General features: G+C 37.6%; 1 protein-coding gene and 3 long non-coding RNA genes across 9 annotated transcripts; 1 reads left to right on the plus strand and 3 right to left on the minus strand.

Moving 5' to 3' along the window:
• Nucleotides 1–319: 319 nt before the first annotated feature.
• LOC137191631 (myelin-associated glycoprotein-like) lies at nucleotides 320–8,321 on the minus strand. 3 transcript variants are annotated; one of them, XM_067601912.1, is made up of 9 exons: nucleotides 7,679–8,319; nucleotides 7,327–7,381; nucleotides 6,840–7,202; nucleotides 5,453–5,743; nucleotides 3,150–3,410; nucleotides 2,953–3,037; nucleotides 2,505–2,597; nucleotides 2,319–2,382; nucleotides 320–2,227 (listed from the first exon to the last, which is right to left on the minus strand). In XM_067601912.1, the coding sequence occupies exons 2-9, from the start codon at nucleotides 7,358–7,360 to the stop codon at nucleotides 2,183–2,185; spliced, it is 1,236 nt and encodes a 411-aa protein (XP_067458013.1). In that variant the 5' UTR covers nucleotides 7,361–7,381; nucleotides 7,679–8,319; the 3' UTR covers nucleotides 320–2,182. The 3 variants fall into 3 exon arrangements, with proteins under 3 accessions (XP_067458013.1, XP_067458014.1, XP_067458015.1); XM_067601913.1 differs by lacking the exon at nucleotides 2,505–2,597 and having other exon boundaries at nucleotides 7,679–8,321; XM_067601914.1 differs by lacking the exons at nucleotides 320–2,227; nucleotides 2,319–2,382 and having other exon boundaries at nucleotides 2,505–2,615; nucleotides 7,679–8,320.
• Nucleotides 8,322–8,517: 196 nt separating this feature from the next.
• LOC137191667 (uncharacterized) lies at nucleotides 8,518–12,422 on the minus strand. The gene is made up of 3 exons (XR_010930435.1): nucleotides 11,744–12,422; nucleotides 8,886–8,979; nucleotides 8,518–8,604 (listed from the first exon to the last, which is right to left on the minus strand). It is a non-coding gene; the product is annotated as an uncharacterized lncRNA (long non-coding RNA).
• Nucleotides 12,423–13,020: 598 nt separating this feature from the next.
• Nucleotides 13,021–20,432, minus strand: LOC137191664 (uncharacterized). 4 transcript variants are annotated; one of them, XR_010930433.1, is made up of 7 exons: nucleotides 20,269–20,432; nucleotides 19,906–20,061; nucleotides 19,339–19,436; nucleotides 16,090–17,403; nucleotides 15,841–15,886; nucleotides 14,401–14,490; nucleotides 13,021–13,311 (listed from the first exon to the last, which is right to left on the minus strand). It is a non-coding gene; the product is annotated as an uncharacterized lncRNA (long non-coding RNA). The 4 variants fall into 4 exon arrangements; XR_010930432.1 differs by having other exon boundaries at nucleotides 14,401–14,557; XR_010930431.1 differs by having other exon boundaries at nucleotides 15,841–17,403.
• Nucleotides 17,027–19,344, plus strand: LOC137191668 (uncharacterized). The gene is made up of 3 exons (XR_010930436.1): nucleotides 17,027–17,114; nucleotides 17,607–17,644; nucleotides 17,897–19,344. It is a non-coding gene; the product is annotated as an uncharacterized lncRNA (long non-coding RNA).
• Nucleotides 20,433–20,684: the final 252 nt, after the last annotated feature.

Raw genomic sequence — 20,684 nt, forward strand, 5'->3', positions numbered from 1 at the left:
GGGCCTCTGTCTCTCTGACATTCATGGTCTCTCACAAAAGATGTTTTATGTTCGGGGCGCCAGCATATGAGATAAGGTGGTAGCCTTGGATGGGTAACAAAGCTATCTTTGTTATTTACAGTTAAAGTTCACTCTGATGTGTTCCCTCCTTTCAGGTTGCATGATCTGTGCTATTCTAAAAGAACTGACTGTTTCCTGTAATCCTTTAAGTTTTTGTTGAGACCATATCCATGTATATGTTGTGCCAAAGGCTTCTGTGACGTCAGATGTTCATTTTCAATAAACTTCATGTATTCAAGTAAGAATCAAATGGAGCCTGTAAAGTTTCTTTATCTTTATTCTTCATCAAAGCATGTATTGGACAGATATTGATCAAGTACAAGATTGTTGGCAAGGAATCCAAGACAGACGGACACTGGGTAAGTAAAAAGAATTACTTTATTTTCTTTGTCTTACCCTGTGTGCCTCTTGACAATATTCCAAAAAAACAAATTAGAAATTGTACTTAGAAGGAATATTTGGCTTAATATATGTGAATTGCAGTGACTGTTTTTCCCTTGCTTTAAGTGTGCTTAGGGCATGACTCACTCTGGCAGCAGAGAGAAAACGGAGGGAGAGAAACACACTTTGAGTGTGGTGTAGTAATCCCACATCCACCACAGACGCCTTTAATTCACAATCTAAATGTAAACCCACAAGAGCATCCAGTTGCATCGAATGTATGAAATATATGTTGTATTGTGTAAGTTGATGCTGCTTTAGTTACCTTACAGGAAACTACCTCATGTTACTCTAACTCATATGATACTGTTTGTTGTTCTCATCCATCTCTTCTAAAATCTGTAAGTACAAAACATTTTTTCCTTTTGTTTCTTGGTTTATGATCCTCATCCATCGTTACTGTTCTGTAAGTAGTGAAATGTGCCTCTAAAACGGCCTCGAACAACACTAAAGCTCAGGCAATAGAAATGACACTTCCGGAAATTCCTAAACACTTACAATCCAAAATAAACCAGATTTGAAGGGAAAAACAAAAGATAAACAAAGATAAACTTTTAATTCCACCTGGGTCATTCTCCTCCAAAAAAATGAAAATGATGACGGACATCATGAAATCCAGGAAAAGGACAGCTAATTAGGAATATCGGTAAACGTGCGAGTGCACATCACAGTGGGAAAAGATGGCATCAGAAGTCTGCTCTCCAAAGTCACCAAAGACACCTAAAAGCCAACGTGTGTCTTTCTCTGGGTCCCCAGAGACGACTCAAGATGACTCAGAGGAAGTTAAAACGGTCATATCAAAAATAGATGAGGCCTTATGCGCAGAAATTTACAAAATACACGCAAATGTAAGCTCCAACACTCTCCTACTGCTTAGTAATGCTATAATGCTCAAACATTCTGAAATATGTCAGATCAAGCTTAAACATCCAAACCAAGTTGAAAGACAGGCTGCTGCCATGTGCTATGCATGGGCTCATTTGCACCCGCATCCAACCAAAAAGAAACTGCTCCTACAAGTAATCACAGGAGGATTTAGTGCTGAGTGGTTTTCTTTCAGTGAGAGTTGTGTTTTTAAAATTGCTGGCTTTTATGCAAAAAGAACAGCTAATCACATTGGCAGTTTATGGCCATTTATAGAATATGCCACCGTGCTACTGAACACTGATGTTACCTTCAGGGATACAGACATAAGAGTAACTGCAGGACCCTCTGCACCTCCCTTAGATCAGCCGCCATCCAACAGCGCATCAAGTAATGCAGGACCAGCTCATACTATTGCTCAGATAGTTAAAAAGTCAAACAGTTGGAAGAGAGAGGCAGACAGAAAAGGTAGAAACTAAAATAGTTAAACCTAGTGACACTGTGGGCAAGAAAACAGACAATAAAGCTTCACAAAAAGCACTAAAACAACAAATAGAACAGGTGACTGCAATAAAGTTTTGTTTCTGGACTACAGAAAAACATGCAGACACAAAAGATCATGAGCAATAGGATTATTTTCAAACACAGTACTTTTGAAAGATATATGTAAAAAGAATATATGTGAACTGTACTGTACAGAAAATAGCACATCAACAGTTGCAACTGTCTTGACCCACATAATAATCACATCAGTGAGAGGACACACAGATGGACTGCAGCAGTTCTCCTGGACCAATCAGGAATGTTCTTGTTCATATTATGCATTGGCGTATATTGCATCATCGTCAGTTGTCCATTCAGTCTGTTTAAGAAATAAGATGAACTTACTCTCTTCTTTTATGCATGGAAATAATAAAATAAAACTCTTGAGCAATAAAGAAAACATAACATACCTCCATGTTGCCATATATGTGATCATTGCTAGGGTACTGTTCATTATCATAGCACATCTCTTTCCTGAGGACAGAAAACAAACACGATTTCACATTAATTACACACACACACTCTCTTGCAAAGTCTTACTGCAAGTTTTGAAACTAATCATTTGTTTATTCTAAACTGAGGTGAATATTTAAAACCTTGGTGTTGTAGAGTACTGGGGGACCTCCACAGTTTTGTGTGCTGTCATGGTCTGCATTTGAGATGGTGGCACACCTCCAGATCTCCCCCTACTGGTAGAATAATGGTATCTAATTTAGGACATTGAAAAAAACCTGTTGACATGCTGAGCACACACTATCATGCCCTAAAAGCACTTGCACGCTGATCTGCTCTGCAAATTGTGGTCAAAGGCCCATTTCTGCTCCATAAATAGACATACATTTCCACGCAGTGCTAACCTATGCATAGACACACATGACATATATTTGACAAGTAGATTGAACATTGTGGTACATTTCTGCATACATTGTTGTTCTGATGTTTTTAAAATGTTTCACACTTTTTAAATGCAGTTAAATATAGTTGGAAAACATGATTAAAAAGAGAAACATAATTAATTTTAGAACATTTTCTGTAAAGGCCTACCATTTCTTAACCACTGCCACCACTATTAGTATCACCAAAATCGCAGCTGCAGCTCCACTGGCGATGGCAAGAGTCGGTATCTCACCTGTTTAAACAGAAACCATATGGTGTCATTTTTCTACTGTCTATATGGTAACAGTCTTGAGGCACATCATACAGACATGTAATACATACTTGAAATTCTAAATATTTCTTACTTTTATCCGGTAAAGTTAGTGTGATGTTGGCATTGCCCACCGTGTTGTTTGCCACACAGTGGATGATTCTAAATGATCCCAAGTTTGCCTGCAGAGTCCCAATGGACACAGGTCCATGGATTTCTACCTTGGTGCTTGACAGGACTCTGTTAGAAAGCAAAAAATGGACCATGCTGGAGGGCTTGGACTCTACAATGCAGATGCACTTCACCATATCCCCCTCCGAGGAGCAGGAAGAGACGTTCTTAATCTCAGGGGCATCTGTAAAACATAAAAATTAGATAAAAGATTATAAATAATGAGCCCCCCACACTCAAATCAAATTCTCACCTTCATCATTACACTTTTCACTTACATGACACGTTGAGTGGAACAGGGCTTGATCTGCCCTGTCCCATTTTGTTGATGGCAATACAATACAGGGCACCTGTGTGTCTGGAGACGTTTTTCAGCAACACACAATTAAAGGATATGGCTGGCAATTTTCTATATTTTTCTTGTTATTGATAAATCTCATGTGCAATGCCAAACCAACAATGAACTGAACCCTACTTACAAGTATTGTGTGTGTATCCAAAGCCTGATGTAAGTTCTTTAAGAAATTTACAATGTGGCACAAGTATGATATTTCAGGCTTTGGATACAAACAAAATACTTGTAAGTAGGATCAGTTCATTGGTGCTTTGAGCTAAATGTTAACAACAGCATTGCAACATCTTTACTGACAATGCCAACATGCTGATGTTCAGCAGGTATGATGTTGAACATGTTAACTGTCCTATATCATAGCTCCCTTTAGCGTGTTAGCAAACTGATAATGAGCACTACACACAAAGTGCATCTGAGGCTGGGAATGGTGTATTTAGTCATAAACCAGAGAACCAGTTCATTTAAATTTATATTTGATTTGATGGAAAGGTCAGGGGATTAGCAAAATGATTACAATTCATGCTTTGGGGCAATTAATGTGTGTAATCAATCCATTTGTTGAAAAATCACAAATGTAAACTGCATGGTGTTGCTAGACAAAAAGTCAAGGAATCATCCTTGAATCTTTGTACAAAATTTTATGACAATCCATATGATATAGATGAAAGGGGCCAAAATAACTTCATAAAGCCATTAAAGAAAAGGTTCACAATTTTTCAAGTGTGTCTTAAAACAACAGTCAGGTGCCCATATGAACACTGAAAGAGGTTTTCCTTGCAGTAATCATTCCTCCTGTTCATACTGGCTATTAAAAGATCTTCAAATGTGCTTTCAATGTAAGTAACAGGGCCAGAAATCCACAGTGTGTCCACATGACATTTTGTGCAAAAGTGCATTTAAAAATTTATCTGAAGCTGATATGAGGCTTCAGCAGTCTGAGTTAGTCAAATCAAGTGGATATCTGCCACAATTACAGTCTTTTTAGCATCAAATTCCCTCTTTGTGTTTCCTCAGACAGTGTTTCCCTGTTGAGCTGCAGTGGAAGAATAGTAACAAAAAGAGGAACTTTGGCACTAAAAAGACTGTAACGTTAAAAGATATCTACTTGATTTGATTAATTTGGGAAGGTGAAGCTTCATATTAGCTTCAGATGAACTTTTAAATATATTTAGCATATAAAGAGGCTTGTAGATTGAGGACCCCATCACTTACGTACATTGTACACTTACTTACAAGTACATTATGAGGGGATCTTCTAATAGTCAGTATAAACAACAAGAATGATCACTGCAAGGAAAACATTTCAATGTTTATTTGGACATCTGACTGTTGTTTTAAGACAGACTTGAAAAATTGGGAACCCACCCTTTAAGCAGGTTTAAGATGCAACTGAAGAATCACAGAAGCAGACAGATTAGATGAGATAATGTCTTGATGCAGCCAGCTCATCCAATGTACAGTAAGTGGTGCAGCATAATGCAGTTTTTCCCACACTATGAATACTGTACTTGGAGTCCTCTGATTCATGAAGCCATGGGAGCTTTTTTTATACAGAATGTTTTATATAGTATGTGTGTGCATGTGTGTTGTTAGCTTACACATTGGGAAAAAATAAATCCAGTATGTATAACAACATATGGTTTGGTTGGTTTAAATTTCATTTCAAGATTTATTCTCAAAGGCATTTAACTGATGCCTTTTAACCCTGATTTGGTCTTATTCTTTAACAATTTTGACTTGATTTTGATATTTATTCAAAATCTTTTTGTCATATTTTTGCACTCACTGTAGTGCTATATAAACAAACTTTTACTTACCTACGTAGCATATTTTCAGCACTGGCTTTTATTATTGCCACTGCCATAGACACTTACATTTCACTTTGAGGACCTTGGATGTTTTCTGGTGCTGCCCTCCCTTGTATGTTACGGTGCATTGTAAAGGCTTGTTGTTATCAGTGCGGGTGGGTTGAAAGGTCAGCGTGGACGTTGCTTCCCACTGGCCATTTTCAAGCTGCTGTGGTTGGAAATGTTCTTGTCCAGAGTGACTCCAGGTGAAGACAGGGGGAGAGGCGGGGCAGGAGTGAGACACAGAGCAGGAAGCAGACACCTTTACGCCCTCTTCCACTTCCTCTTTCACAGAAAAATTGATGGGATTTGGTTCAGCTAGAACAACACACAAGTTTCATGATAAGAAAAGATCGTGAAGGCTTTTGCACAGAAAAAGGAAGTGAAAGCACATTGTGTCTTTTTATATTCTGTTTATATATTAAATAATTTTATAAGCACTTAAGTTGACAAAGATAAAATAAAAAATCTTGAAAATCACAAATCATGAAATTGCTGGAATGACATAAGGTTACCAAAATACAACACCAGAACTGAATACTAAAATATGTTATGAAGGGATGTGGGTTAAAGGTATAGAAAGATTTTACTGTTTTATTCAGATTTATTCAGTGTTTCCAAAAAATAATAATATATTCAGCTCTTGTCCAAAATTATATCAGTGTTCTAAAAGTGTAGAACTTATTTTATGTTGCTACCGATTCAACTGTTTCACACCCCAATCACATCTCAAATTCAAAGATTTTCTGTCTGATTTTGAGCTTCAGGACAGATAAAAATGGACTCAACTGCCCTGAGACTTTAAGAGCATTTCTGTTGAATCTCATACATCTGTCTGGAGAAATGAAACTGTTTAAATGTTGTATGATCAAAGATATTTAAAGCAAGAGGAGAACAATCCGTTATGATAGCATAAATAAGGAAGTGGGCATAGTTTGCATAGTTGTCGACATTACAGTGTTTGAAACCTAAATGACCATTATTACCAAAAAATGTGTGTTGTCTTTGGACTTTTTTTGAGCTAAAACTGAAATTTTGCAGGAAAAGACAACTGAAATAAACTATAGAGGTGAAGGCTGCTGTATGGTTAAAAAGTACCTTTACTGTACCAGTGCTCATGAGCCTTTTTTGCTAATTATTGTAATGAGCTCTTGGTTCATTGTGCAAAGTTACTGTAAAATCACATTTGTAAATAAAATAGTAATTCAATATCATGTGGAAAATAACCAAATTACTGTAAGATGTTCTTGAGTACTGCATCCCGACCTCATGCTGTTCACTGATCTCTGATCCAAGCAAATGACCAGTGAAATCAGGAAATGCAAATTACTTAAAGGAAAACATCATGAGAGCAACAGTTAGATTAAAGACATACTGTTAAAGATGCTTGTTGAAAGTTGCTAATCCAACTTACTTATCATTGTAATGGAGACTTTGTTCTGCAGGTAAGAAAAACTTTCATAGTTTCCAATTTCGATCCTGAAATGAAAAGGCCCACGGTCACTTTGTTGAAGAGGATCAATCTTCAGTGAACAGTTCTTCTGTCTGACATCTCCCACCAGCTCGGTTCGACCTTGATACTGCTGCGTGATTTCAGAGGCAACAGGGTGATAGATAAACTTATTTGTGTCCTCCTGCCAAATCCCAGTGAATTGAGTGACCGTCTTCCTCGGATCAGGGTAGTTATATGAGCAGGGAATCACCACACAAGATCCGGGGAGGCCTTTAATTGGAGATGGCACCTGAAGCGTCCAAGACGAATCTTCAGCTTGAATAACTGAAATAAAATGCAAAGGATAATGAAACTGAGAGAGAGCAGATGAAAAGGTATCTTTACTTGTAATTGTACTTCTTGTGAGCAGTAAATGATTTCTGCTGAATATTCAGAGAATGCGCCATACCTTTCAGGAAAAGGAAGAGAAACAGAGTTTCCATCTTGTTCTCTCAGGGTCAGACCTGCAAATAAAGTGACAGATATTTCCAGGCTTGTGTGGCACCACTGTCATTTCCCTCTGGTGAGAGATGACTTGTCTAGTTTGCATTCCACTTTTAATACTCCACACATCCGCAGTGTCAAACACAAAACCAGACTGTTGTCTCATCAGATCTTGATATTGAATTAATCATAATTTATTATTACTTATAATTTAATTTCTGTATTCATTTTTGCCATATCCTGTGTCCTGTTAATTACAGTAAATCTTCATTGAGAAGTTCAGTTAATAAAAACTTTGTCTATGACATTTATTGTACCTTACACTGGTATGTGTCTATCACTGATGCAGATGAGTCACGACAGGATTTTCTTCGCTCAGTTGATGTTTACAGCTCCTGAAGTCACAGGATGTCTTGTGCCCTGCTTGTATTATTAATATCTTAACATCGATTTACATCAACATCAAAACTGCATTTGCACCCAGTGCAAAATTAAAAAGAACACCTCTCTACTTTTGCTTCATTCTCCACCCTCACGTTACACTGAGGGCTCACTTCCTGTTCTATTGTTCACACCTACGGTTTTGTGGTGAGAATGATCACTCTCTTAGCTGAAGCCCTCTATGACAGACAAAATCATGTTACAGGAATATCACAGATGTTGCTTCTTTGAATATTAAATCCTTGGGTTTTTGTGTAGGTTTAATTGTCCATATGGAGTTGAGCAGTTCACGGACCCTGATCTCCAACAAAAGCAGGGTTCAGCATTCCTTCCCTGTTTGGATAAAAACTCTCACTGTCTTGAACAGCTAGGTCAGCATAACGGATGCTGTGTGTGAGGTGGACCTTTTTCACAGAGAAGCTTTTCTTTGTTTTAACACTCCAGAAGTCCTCTTCATATTGTGTCAAGAAATCCTCCAGCTTGACTGTGTCCTCTTTCAGGCGTCCCCAAGACAGTTTCTTAGGAGTAGAAGTGATGAGGCCAGTGGACGCTGAGTTAGCCATGACAGGATATGCAATAAGCATGGGAATTAAAAAACAAAGAAAATGAATGTCTGCTTGTAATTAACTAAAAAATACATGTGTGTTCAACTGAAAAATCTGCACAGTCTTAAGGAGTTATTACCTGGTTGCTAACAAGTCAAGTGTCCCTTCTCGCCTCTAGTGTAACGTTGAATGAGAGGTGGTCAAGCTCCACCATTTTAAAGACAGTTCTGCTGGGCAGATGGAGGGCCTGACTCTGTCTGTCATCAAAGGAACAGTTAGTCAGATCTCTCTGAATGAGGTTAAACACAGCAGTCTTACAATCAGTTGTTTGTATTTATCAGCAGTCAGTCAATCAATCTCTTACAAACCCCACTCAATCATAAACACACAATTAAAATATTAAAACATTTCTTTATGACAAAGACAAGAATAGCTAAATCATATTCACCACTTTTGATAGTAAGATGTATGAATATTCTGTTAGGATCTCTGAAACCATGATGAAAGTACCGGTAACTACTAGAAAGCAATTTTACACCTCAAAATGTTCCAGTATCCTCCCCGAAGTGGTCTTTAGCTCAATGAGTTATGAATGATTTGAGTATCCAAACCTTCCTTTCAGAGGTCATAACCTGCAAAGAAATGTACTGATGTATGACCTGAAGATGTGTCATGCATAATGTTATTCATACATGTGCTTCACTGAACTGTAACCCTTGTGCCTGAAGCCATGATTTTTGGCAAAGGTGTGTATTTTTTATCCAATTTTGATTTGATTATATTAAGTCTATAATACACTGTGTAGAAACAATACTAACTTTCAGCATGTTAGGGCCCTTTTAGGTCCCACTGAAACCCATTAAAACCACACATTTTTTGATACCATGGTTGCTACTGCATAAATTCATGCATTCCATTTTATAAGACTTTAAAACTGAAGCCCTAGCTTCAAAATTTTAGTTTTTACTATTTTTCAGCTGATTGAGCCACTTTCTCTTTTTAAACCCTTTGTGCAAAATGCATGCTACTTTCATGGTTCCACTAGGGGCATTGATCCTTTATTATGATTACTGCAGCCAAGTATATTACAGCTTCAGTGAGTTGTATGTGTGGGTAGGGATGTCTAAATGTGATGTATGTGTGTGTAAGGACAAATTGGTGTGTTTGTGTGTGGCCAAAATACAGACACTCAAATCCTTATGGAAAACAGCCCAATATAAACCCATACAAACTGTATTTTTTGATCCCCTGGGCCACAATATTGTATAAACATGCATTCTATTTTATTAGGCTTTCAAACTGAAACCCTAGCTTCAAAATTGTAGTTTTTACTATTTTCCAGCTGATTTTCTCCTGTTTGCCCTGAAGAACAAATACCATTAGAATTTCTCTCCACTAAGGGCTATGCCAGGGGCATTTCATGCATTGTCAAGTTTTGCAAGACATTGTACCAAATTCGGTCATTTAAAAATGGTCTGTTTGTATTGATATGGATGTCCAAGGGTGGTATATGTGTGTGTATGGAAAAACTAGTGTGTGTGTGTGCGCAGATAAAAAGAGGTCATTTATATGGGCTGCAGGACACATTACTCCTTTCTCCCTCTCTCTCTCTCACAGAGACACACATTCACACACCTTCAACCCCCTGCTCGCACTCATACACACATGCACGTGCAGGCCTTCTGACTCAATAAAGGATATTATACCTGATACAGATGCCTACATGAGTTACAGTACAGTATGTGCTATTGAGCTTTGAAGAGGCGTGTGTGTGTGTGTGTGTGTGTGTGTGTGTGTGTGTGTGTGTGTGTTTGTGTGCACGCGCACGTGCATGCTTGGAGTGACAGAACAAGTGCATATCTGTCACTATGTGTGTATGTGTGAAACAAGAAAGCAAGCAAGCAAATTTTATTTATATAACACCTTTCACAGACACCGGTCACAAAGTATTTCGCAGTCAAAGAAATAAAATCAAATACAATCAAAATAACAAAAACAAAGACACCAGATAAAATATAGTACAGACAAAATAGAAAAATTAAAAACGTAAAATTCCACATGCTATCCGATTCCACATGCTACCCAAAAGCCTGTCTGAACAGATGGGTTTTTAGCTGCTTTTTAAAAGAGTCCACAGTATCAAAGGACCTTAAGCTTATTGGGAGACTATTCCAAAGCTTAGGGGCTGCTGACTGGAAGGCACGATATCCCCGAGTCTTAAAATGTATCCGAGGTGCACTTAGAAAGCCCTGGGTGGAGGACCTACGAGCTTGGTTTGTGATGCAGAAAGTCTGTCATATACTGCGGAGCCTGGCCATGTAGGGCTCTATAACTGAGCACCAAAATTTTAAAATTCATTCTAAAATTAACTGGAAGCCAGTGCAGTGAGGTTAAAATAGGAGTAATATGTGACCATCTTTTGGATCATGTTAAGAGCCTAGCAGCAGCAGCAGCATTTTGGACAGTTTGTAAGCAGTGTATGGAAGATTTATTAAGGCAGGTAAAAAGAAAATGACAGTATTCCAAACGTGATGAAATAAAAGCATGTATTAGCATCTCCATTTCATTTCTTGATACAACAGACCAGAGTTTGGCTATGTTTCTCACGTGAAAGAAATCAAGTCAGCGTCTTAATGTGAGCTTCAAAACTCATGAATTAGTCAGTCTATGACACACACACGTATGCATACACGCACACACATGCACAGACACAGACCTACTCACTCACTCATTCATTTCTGTTCTGAATTTTTGAATGTTAAATGTGGAATTTTATTAAATTTTGTAAAATAAATGTTCAAAGTGATGTTGTATTTATGCTATATTTCTAGAGCAAAATAAGGAAATATGCTATTAGAAAGTAAAAACTTTGAAGGGTAATAGAACAATCTTTCATGTTTTGGATTTTATTTATTATAATTTCTTTTTGTTTTTACTTTAAATCAATTTTTAAATTTTGTTTTAAACTGTGCGATATAAATAATTATTATTTAACGTAATGTGAAAAGGGTCACTTGTAGTAACAAACCCACAAAGAATTATCACACAATTCTCTGCAGCCCTCAGACCTTTGTTGCCTCTTTTAGCTAATTGTTTTAAGTGTGTGGACTGCATACTGAGGTCCAATCACAATGACAGCAGAATTATTGATTAATGAAATAATGCTTATTAAATGCAAAGGCCTGCGATCAGATGTCCAATGAGACAATGTTGCTCTGTGTCTGCTAGTTGTGTAAGCAAACAACTGTGTGTGGACCAGCTTGTCTTAGATTTCTTCTGCCTTATTGTGGCCAAAAAAGTATCGATGCAACTTTGTATAATTCTTAAAAAATGCATGTCTGAGTGAAATGTGGTTAAAGTGTAAATTCTACACAATTAATGAAGGAAACTTCTCACCTATAGCAGTGAAGTTCTGTTTTTCACTTCTCATGTTTAGACTCTTCTGATTCGTACATATAAAAAGGGGAACAAAAAGCAACACGATGATATCTGACATATAAATAAAAGCACATATCTTATCAAAAATAACAAGAATACACCTATCAGATCAGTGATGCACTGATGTGTGAAAGTTTGCAGTCAGAACAATACAGAACTAGTTGCTAAAATATCTGTGAAGATACAAAACCCTTACACTGCCTCTTACCTTTGGTAAGAATGGCCGACTGTTATTAACTGTAAAATAGATCAATTGTTTAATGATTTTTCCGTTGCATTTGCATTTTGACTACTTTAAGGATTCAGCACCCTGCTGTATTATTGTGAGTTGAGCATGTTGCATCATAGTTTTCCATGTCTTTCTGTAGTATCTCACTCCCCAAAATCAAAAGCCAGTTTTTCTCATTTCGGAGACCTTTTGAAAGCCACATGCTAAATGAGACAAAAAATTAAAACAATACATAAATCACATTCTCATAATACTGTGGAAGAATTGAAAATGCACATCAGTGAAGCACCACACATTGAATCTGATCTACAACCTTTTTGTACTTACCTGCTGTGAGAGAAAATGCATGAGAGAAATGCTCATTTGTGAAGGAGACGTTCAAATGTTAAGTATATGGATATATGTTCGTAAAAGAATGGTCTATTAAATGCCCTGCCATAATGATTTAATCTACAGGACCTCTGTCTCTCTGACTTTCATGGTGATCTAAAAAAGTCACATCAAAAATAGATGAAGCCTTACACACAGAAATTCACAAAATATGCACAAATGTAAGCTCCATTACTCTCCCGCTGCTTAGTAATGCTCTTATGTTCAAAAATTCTGAAATATATCCGTGGAAGTGGACATGGTTGATGTTCAGCTGCAGTAGAGAGAGGTGTCTAAATGGCTCAGGCGAGCAGTGCCAGGTGAATTGATTGGCACAGCTGGTGCTTGTTGGCTAATTGTACTCTCCCTTTCAAATGCAGTAGCGTGCAGTAGTGTGCTGGACCTCAGATGACTGCTGCACATCACAGAGACAGACAGGCTAACTGTCAGAGATTGTTTGGTGAAGGCCGAAACTATTATTTGGTGGGACTGAGTTCTCTGTGACTGATCTGTTGTGTTGGTGTTGTATGCTGAGGGAACTCACGGTAGCAGCTAGACTTGCTACAATACCAGATCAAATAAAAACATCCGAACCAAGTGGAAAGACAAGCTACAGCCAAAGAGAAATTGCTCCTACAGGTAATCACAGAAGGATTTGGTGCTGAGTGGTTTCCTTTCAATGAGAGTTGTGCTCTTAACTTTGCCGACCTTTCTTATAAAAAGAACAGCTAATCACACTGACAGTTTATGGCTATTTATAGAATATGCCACTGTGCTGCTGATCACTGATGTTACAGTCAAGGATACAGACACAGGAGTAACTGCAGGGTCCTCTGCACCTCCCATAGATCAGCTGCCATCTGACTGTGCATCCAGTAGCACAGGACCAGCCCAGACCTCCATTCAGACAGTTTATAAAGTCAAACAGCTTGAACAAAGGCCGACAGAAAAAGCAGAAACTAAAATAGGTAAACCTAGCAACAATGTAGGCAAGAAAACAGACAAAGCCACATAAAAAAGCACTAAAACAACAAATGGTTAGCAATGTAACACACCTGCTTTTCTCATACAGAGTCAATATATTTGAATGGATAGTTAGTCATTATTTTATTTTTGTTATCCTCATTTAGACAAAGAAATATGCCATCATCCTCCACAGAGGCCAAGAGTGAGTATAAATATCATGGAAATATCTGGATATCAGATCTTGCCTATTGTGATTTCAATAGGACATTTTACATACACTTTAAGTCGAAAGTTTTTTTTAAAAATCCTCCTTGCCTTTCATATATAGAAAATATTTCAATGTGTTTTTTTAATAAAAATTAGTGGTATCATCACAAAAACTGGCATTTCAAGGGTTAAAATTCTGAAATTAATGAATATATGGTAGTCATGATCAGGACTGAAGTTAGTTAAAAAATTAACTCAATCAAAGAGGAAAGTCCCTAATATGCTCTATTGATACTATAATAAAGCGAGGCCCAAAGGTTAAGTATCTGTAATTTTGTTTATTAATCACAATGTGAGTTTGTGTGCCACTGTTGCATTTGTCAATAGATAATTCTCCTCTAACATTTTCAGTTTCCCTGTATTTTGCATTTCAACTTTGTTTTCATGTAGATTTGTTTCATGTAGACCAGTGCTAATAAACTATTTTAGCATGACTGCTTTAGGCCTCATCTCCCAAGCTTCAAATAAATGTTCACAAACAAAACCAACCATTTTGTTACTTGGCAGCATCTCTCCTTTGACTTAAGCTGCAGTGTCATAGTGGACAGAAAGACAAATCAGGGAGCAGTTACTACCCTTGACTCACTTTTGTTAGTTAAATTTGCATCACTGTAACCAAACTGCTGCAAGTAAAACATCTCCACAGATTAAATAAAAATAGCCTCCGTCTGCTCAAAGAAAACTTTACTTCAATTCTTCTACATGCTTCAACTTGAACTAACTTTAACCAATCTGAAGAGAAGAAACACTGAATTTCATGAACTCTGCATCACGCTTCACTTACTGAGTTTGTTTCCAGGCATTGTTTCACTCTTCAGTGACATCTGTGGCTCTTGATCAGTCTTAAAGCACCACCATCTGACATGAAGGAGTACTGAATGTGGCCAATTCATTAAAAAACATTCATGGCAGTCAGAGTGTATTTCATCTCATTGTCCACACTGCAAAAAGGAAAGTTATATATTATTTTAGGATGATTAAATCTTATTTTTTCTTGTCAAAGACAAATAATCTTGTCAAGCACCATATGCACTATACATAATGGACTTAATTCAAGGTAACTGGTCTTTATTTGTCTTAGTAAGGTATTCAGGGTATTTTTCAGCTGGAGCTGACAAGAAACAAGTCTGAAAAGTGGATTGTATAGTTATCACACTACTATCTCTATTATGAGAGAACAAGATTGCTTTGCTTATTTAAAAAAATCAGACCACAAACTAAAGAGCTTGAAGATATTAATTCCTAAACTGAGTCAAATTAAAAGGTAGGCCCTGGTATCCTTCTCATTGAGCCACATGCCACAACTCATAAACTGGGGTGACTTTAAAGACAAAAACTCTAGTTTCAAGCATCTTTAATGTGAATTTCTGACAGTTCATTGCTTACTGTATATGAAATACTAGTTTAAGGTTAGATTGTGTTTGATAGTGACTAGAGTATGATGCTAGTTTCAAGAAAACTTAAGTAATGGCACATTTTCTTGCTTGAAATGATCAAATTTCAGTAGTTCCAAGAATATGTTGTATTATTTCTATTAGGGGAGTTTTTTTCTGTGCAAACAGCAGTTTCTTTGGCACCTCTGGTTTCTGAGCTCCAGATTTTAGTCCAGTCAAAAGGCTGTGGAATAAAAAAACTAAGGGATAATATGACTTCATGAAACTCGAGTATAGCCATCACTCAAAGTTTTCTGAATGTCAATGGTTTGTCATTCAGTTGACTTTCATGTTTTGGATTTTATTTATTATAATTTCTTTTTGTTTTTACTTTAAATCAATTTTTAAATTTTGTTTTAAACTGTGCGATATAAATAATTATTATTTAACGTAATGTGAAAAGGGTCACTTGTAGTAACAAACCCACAAAGAATTATCACACAATTCTCTGCAGCCCTCAGACCTTTGTTGCCTCTTTTAGCTAATTGTTTTAAGTGTGTGGACTGCATACTGAGGTCCAATCACAATGACAGCAGAATTATTGATTAATGAAATAATGCTTATTAAATGCAAAGGCCTGCGATCAGATGTCCAATGAGACAAAGTTGCTCTGTGTCTGCTAGTTGTGTTAGCAAACAACTGTGTGTGGACCAGCTTGTCTTAGATTTCTTCTGCCTTACTGTGGCCAAAAAAGTATCGATGCAACTTTGTATAATTCTTAAAAAATGCATGTCTGAGTGAAATGTGGTTAAAGTGTAAATTCTACACAATTAATGAAGGAAACTTCTCACCTATAGCAGTGAAGTTCTGTTTTTCACTTCTCATGTTTAGACTCTTCTGATTCGTACATATAAAAAGGGGAACAAAAACAACACGATGATATCTGACATATAAATAAAAGCACATATCTTATCAAAAGTAACAAGAATACACCTATCAGATGAGTGATGCATTGATATGTGAAGGTTTGCGGTCAGAACAATACAGAACTAGTTGCTAAAATATCTGTGAAGATACAAAACCCTTACACTGCCTCTTACCTTTGGTAAGAATGGCCGACTGTTATTAACTGTAAAATAGATCAATTGTTTAATGATTTTTCCGTTGCATTTGCATTTTGACTACTTTAAGGATTCAGCACCCTGCTGTATTATTGTGAGTTGAGCATGTTGCATCATAGTTTTCCATGTCTTTCTGTAGTATCTCACTCCCCAAAATCAAAAGCCAGTTTTTCTCATTTCGGAGACCTCTAGAAAGCCACATGCTAAATGAGACAAAAAATTAAAACATTACATAAATCACATTCTCATAATACTGTGGAAGAATTGAAAATGCACATCAGTGAAGCACCACACATTGAATCTGATCTACAACCTTTTTGTACTTACCTGCTGTGAGAGAAAATGCATGAGAGAAATGCTCATTTGTGAAGGAGACGTTCAAATGTTAAGTATATGGATATATGTTCGTAAAAGAATGGTCTAATAAATGCCCTGCCATAATGATTTAATCTACAGGACCTCTGTCTCTCTGACTTTCATGGTGATCTAAAAAAGTCACATCAAAAATAGATGAAGCCTTACACACAGAAATTCACAAAATATGCACAAATGTAAGCTCCATTACTCTCCCGCTGCTTAGTAATGCTCTTATGCTCAAAAATTCTGAAATATATCCGTGGAAGTGGACGTGGTTTATGTTCAGCTGCAGTAGAGAGTGGTGTAGAAATGGCTCAGGAGAGCAGTGCCAGGTGAATTGATTGGCACAGCTGGTGCTTGTTGGCTAATTGTACTCTCCCTTTCAAATGCAGTAGCGTGCAGTAGTGTGCTGGACCTCAGATGACTGCTGCACATCACAGAGACAGGCTAACTGTCAGAGATTGTTTGGTGAAGGCCGAAACTATTATTTGGTGGGACTGAGTTCTCTGTGACTGATCTGTTGTGTTGGTGTTGTATGCTGAGGGAACTCGCGGTAGCAGCTAGACTTGCTACAATACCAGATCAAATAAAAACATCCGAACCAAGTGGAAAGACAAGCTACAGCCAAAGAGAAATTGCTCCTACAGGTAATCACAGAAGGATTTGGTGCTGAGTGGTTTCCTTTCAATGAGAGTTGTGCTCTTAACTTTGCCGACCTTTCTTATAAAAAGAACAGCTAATCACACTGACAGTTTATGGCTATTTATAGAATATGCCACTGTGCTGCTGATCACTGATGTTACAGTCAAGGATACAGACACAGGAGTAACTGCAGGGTCCTCTGCACCTCCCATAGATCAGCTGCCATCTGACTGTGCATCCAGTAGCACAGGACCAGCCCAGACCTCCATTCAGACAGTTTATAAAGTCAAACAGCTGGAACAAAGGCCGACAGAAAAAGCAGAAACTAAAATAGGTAAACCTAGCAACAATGTAGGCAAGAAAACAGACAAAGCCACATAAAAAAGCACTAAAACAACAAATGGTTAGCAATGCAACACACCTGCTTTTCTCATACAGAGTCAATATATTTGAATGGATAGTTAGTCATTATTTTATTTTTGTTATCCTCATTTTAGACAAAGAAATATGCCATCATCCTCCACAGAGGCCAAGAGTGAGTATAAATATCATGGAAATATCTGCCTATTGTGATTTCAGCATAATGTATTTTTTTTATTTGAGAATGATTTAAACTAACTGCACTTTTTAACATTAAATTACATCCATTATACCCTCATAGAACACACTACCGACTGGTAAAATATGGAAAATAGAAATATAATATAAAATATGTTAAATTTAATAAAACACCAACAAGTTTTCATAGAAAGGTGATACTGTTTTCTTTTCGTGTTACAATCAACAGGACCCAAAAATAACCAGCTACATTTGCTGTGGGGAAAAACAAACAAAGAGAGATCATCAGGATCAACTTTGGTCTGTATGCCTGGGTCCAGTGGTTCAGCTAGGGGGGCGTGGTTTGGAGAAACCTCCTCCCCTTCTTTCATTGGTGCCTTAGAGGAAGAGCTGTGCCAGATGTCCCGGTGATCCACTGTGGAGAAAATGACCTTGGGAACATCAAGAGCATCAAGCTTGTCGCAGGGATCAAGCAGGACCTGCAAGATCTCCACTGACAACTCCCTCAGATGAAAATCATCTTCTCTGCCATCACCAAGCGATGCTGGTGGAGGTCTGCCCACCCTAAGAAGATAGACAAAGCCCGGCGCTTTATTAACAGTGTGACGGCTACCTTTGTTTTGTCTGTAAGTGGAAGCATTGGACAACATACTCAGATAAAGCATCGAGGTCCTAGCAATATTTTGCATGACAGAGTTCATTTCACTGTTCTGGGAAATAATATATTTAACAAATATTGCCCAGTGTCTGAAAGACCAAATCCAATAGGGTGATGCTGGATTTGGATTTCCCACTAATGTTTTGGCAGGAAAAAAGAGGCCAGGATTTTACACTTTGTGATGTTTGTGCCTTTTTTTTTTTCTTTTCTTTTTTTTTCAAACAACATACGAGAGTAGCCATCACACTTGTCAGTTCTGTCACAGCTTTTCCTCTCCCTTCTTCTTCTCCAAACCCTTACCTTTACCCCAGCCATTTCACCTGATGTACTTCCTCAGTTGTTTATCCCCATGGTGAATGCAGCCAGGGGTTTGTGCAGTCAGACAAAAGTTCTGCCTGTTTTTGTGCAAATATTTTTTTTTAACTCTAGTATGCATGCCTCTGATTTACTGTGGTATTACACACTATTAGAAGAACAAACAGTTTATGTGAAAGAATTCCTGGGTAAAGTTTTTTGCTTAACATACAAGTAAAGACCTTTACCTTACATCACATTAGGTTTTATTTAATGCTGTCAAAGAAAACATACATAACAAAACAAATGCATTTCTCATATACCCCTGGGGCAGTTGACAACAGTTAATGTTGAACACAGAAGCTCTGCCTCTCTAAGATCAACTGCTTTTGAACTTTCTTAAACACCGATCTGAGTGACAGTTTATGCCAATAAGTTTAAGGCTAAAGTATTTTTGTCCCTGACTTCCATATGTTGGATTGTTGGACAAATGTGTAGCCCCTCAAGTAAATAAACTCCAAGATGGAATACTTGCACAGTCAACACATGGTTGTTGTTGTTAGGTGCAAACCACTGAGAACCACTTGCGCTTCTGGCAGAATGATGTTTGTGAATAGTGCAGTATACTGATCATTTTCCTGTCCACACACTCATAACAGATACAACAGCCAACAAAAACAAATTAAACACAACTTCTAACTTATATTGGTTAACTTTACTTCATTGTCTTGTGTTGGGATACTACATCTTCCTCTCAACTCCTCAAGAGGTCCTCCACTGGAACTGCTCCTGTCCTTATTGGTGTCATCACTGTAGTCTGGGTTCATGTGTGCGAAAGAAAAGAAATGTCAAAAAAAATGTTCTTGAATACAACAAGATGAAATGTTACCTTTGTTCACAAGGTAACAAAGGGAAAATAATCATTTGTGGTAATCAAAAACAAGATATTTGATGAAAACCTGGACTATTAAATGGTAAAATACATTTATTTCAAAGATATAACCAAGAAACACTCAGTCATGACTGAAATAACAGGGAATGAACACAGGTAATTTCTGACCCATGTGCTTTAGAAGGGTAGTGATACAAAAAAGATTTTTATTCAAAAACTAAGAGAGGAAAAATGAAAATAAGGATTTGTGATGATGAATTGAGGAATGCCTGGAATACTGAATGATGAAATTAATTTATTGCAAAAATATAGAAAATAAAAACTCAGTCTGGTCACTTTTCACACATTATGTGCACAAGCATGATAATCGACATAAAATACATAGCTACGTTACCTTTCAAGATGAAATTACTCACCGCCTGAGAAATCTTCCATTTGTCAGCCTTTCCCCAACTGTGGTGAAACTTTCCAACTTCCAAGTAAACTCGGAGATTCGCTCATTTTTAACTCATATCGGTCTCTGTCCTCTCACATGTATTAATGTTATAGCCTGTAACAAACAGACGAAGATAGTAAATTACACATCGATGGCGAAGACTCAGATGATGTAGTTCAATAGTGCATTCGCGACTCAAATCGATGGTTGAAACTTTTATCCTGACGTGGTTTGTCCAAGTGTTGGTGTACCTAGATGTCAAAAATGGCGGAGCGGCTCACATTGACTCAGATTGCGCAGTGACAATCGTCTTGCACTCACCCAATTCCATATAAAACATGTGTCTGTTGGCATATAACAAATGTCGTGTCCCTCGTTATCTGACCATCAGATGTGTAAAAAGATGTGTGTGTATATGTGCGTGCGTGCGTGCGTGCGTGCGTGGGTTAGTTGAAAGAGAGGGAAGAAAGAGGAGGGAAAGCGACCGTGACGGAGAGGGAAGCGGTTCCTTTGTCCACAGAAAGCGCACGTACGGACGGCAGTCTGTAGCGCACATTGTCTGGTTTCTGATCGACAAAGCAACTTACTATCTCACTCGGGTGTTTGTCCCGAGTGGAACAAACACTAAAACAGTCTAGCGTGGGGAACACAACTAAACAGGCAGCAAAGTTCAAATACTCCTCAGAGTAAAGCAGAACAAATGGACTCGGCAGTCCGTCGATTCACACAACAAACAT

This window comes from Thunnus thynnus, chromosome 10, assembly GCF_963924715.1.
Source record: "Thunnus thynnus chromosome 10, fThuThy2.1, whole genome shotgun sequence".
Taxonomy (NCBI): Eukaryota; Metazoa; Chordata; class Actinopteri; order Scombriformes; family Scombridae; genus Thunnus; species Thunnus thynnus.

What these genes read in the sequence shown, in the direction of transcription:
- LOC137191631 (XM_067601912.1), bottom strand. Translation starts at nt 7,360, where the DNA reads ATGGAAACTCTGTTTCTCTTCCTTTTCCTGAAAG. An exon ending in CAGTACTCTACAACACCAAG is followed by an intron (nt 2,383 to 2,504) that starts GTTTTAAATATT and finishes TTCTGTCCTCAG; the next exon opens with GAAAGAGATGTGCTATGATA. An exon ending in ACATATATGGCAACATGGAG is followed by an intron (nt 2,228 to 2,318) that starts GTATGTTATGTT and finishes TTTCTTAAACAG; the next exon opens with ACTGAATGGACAACTGACGA.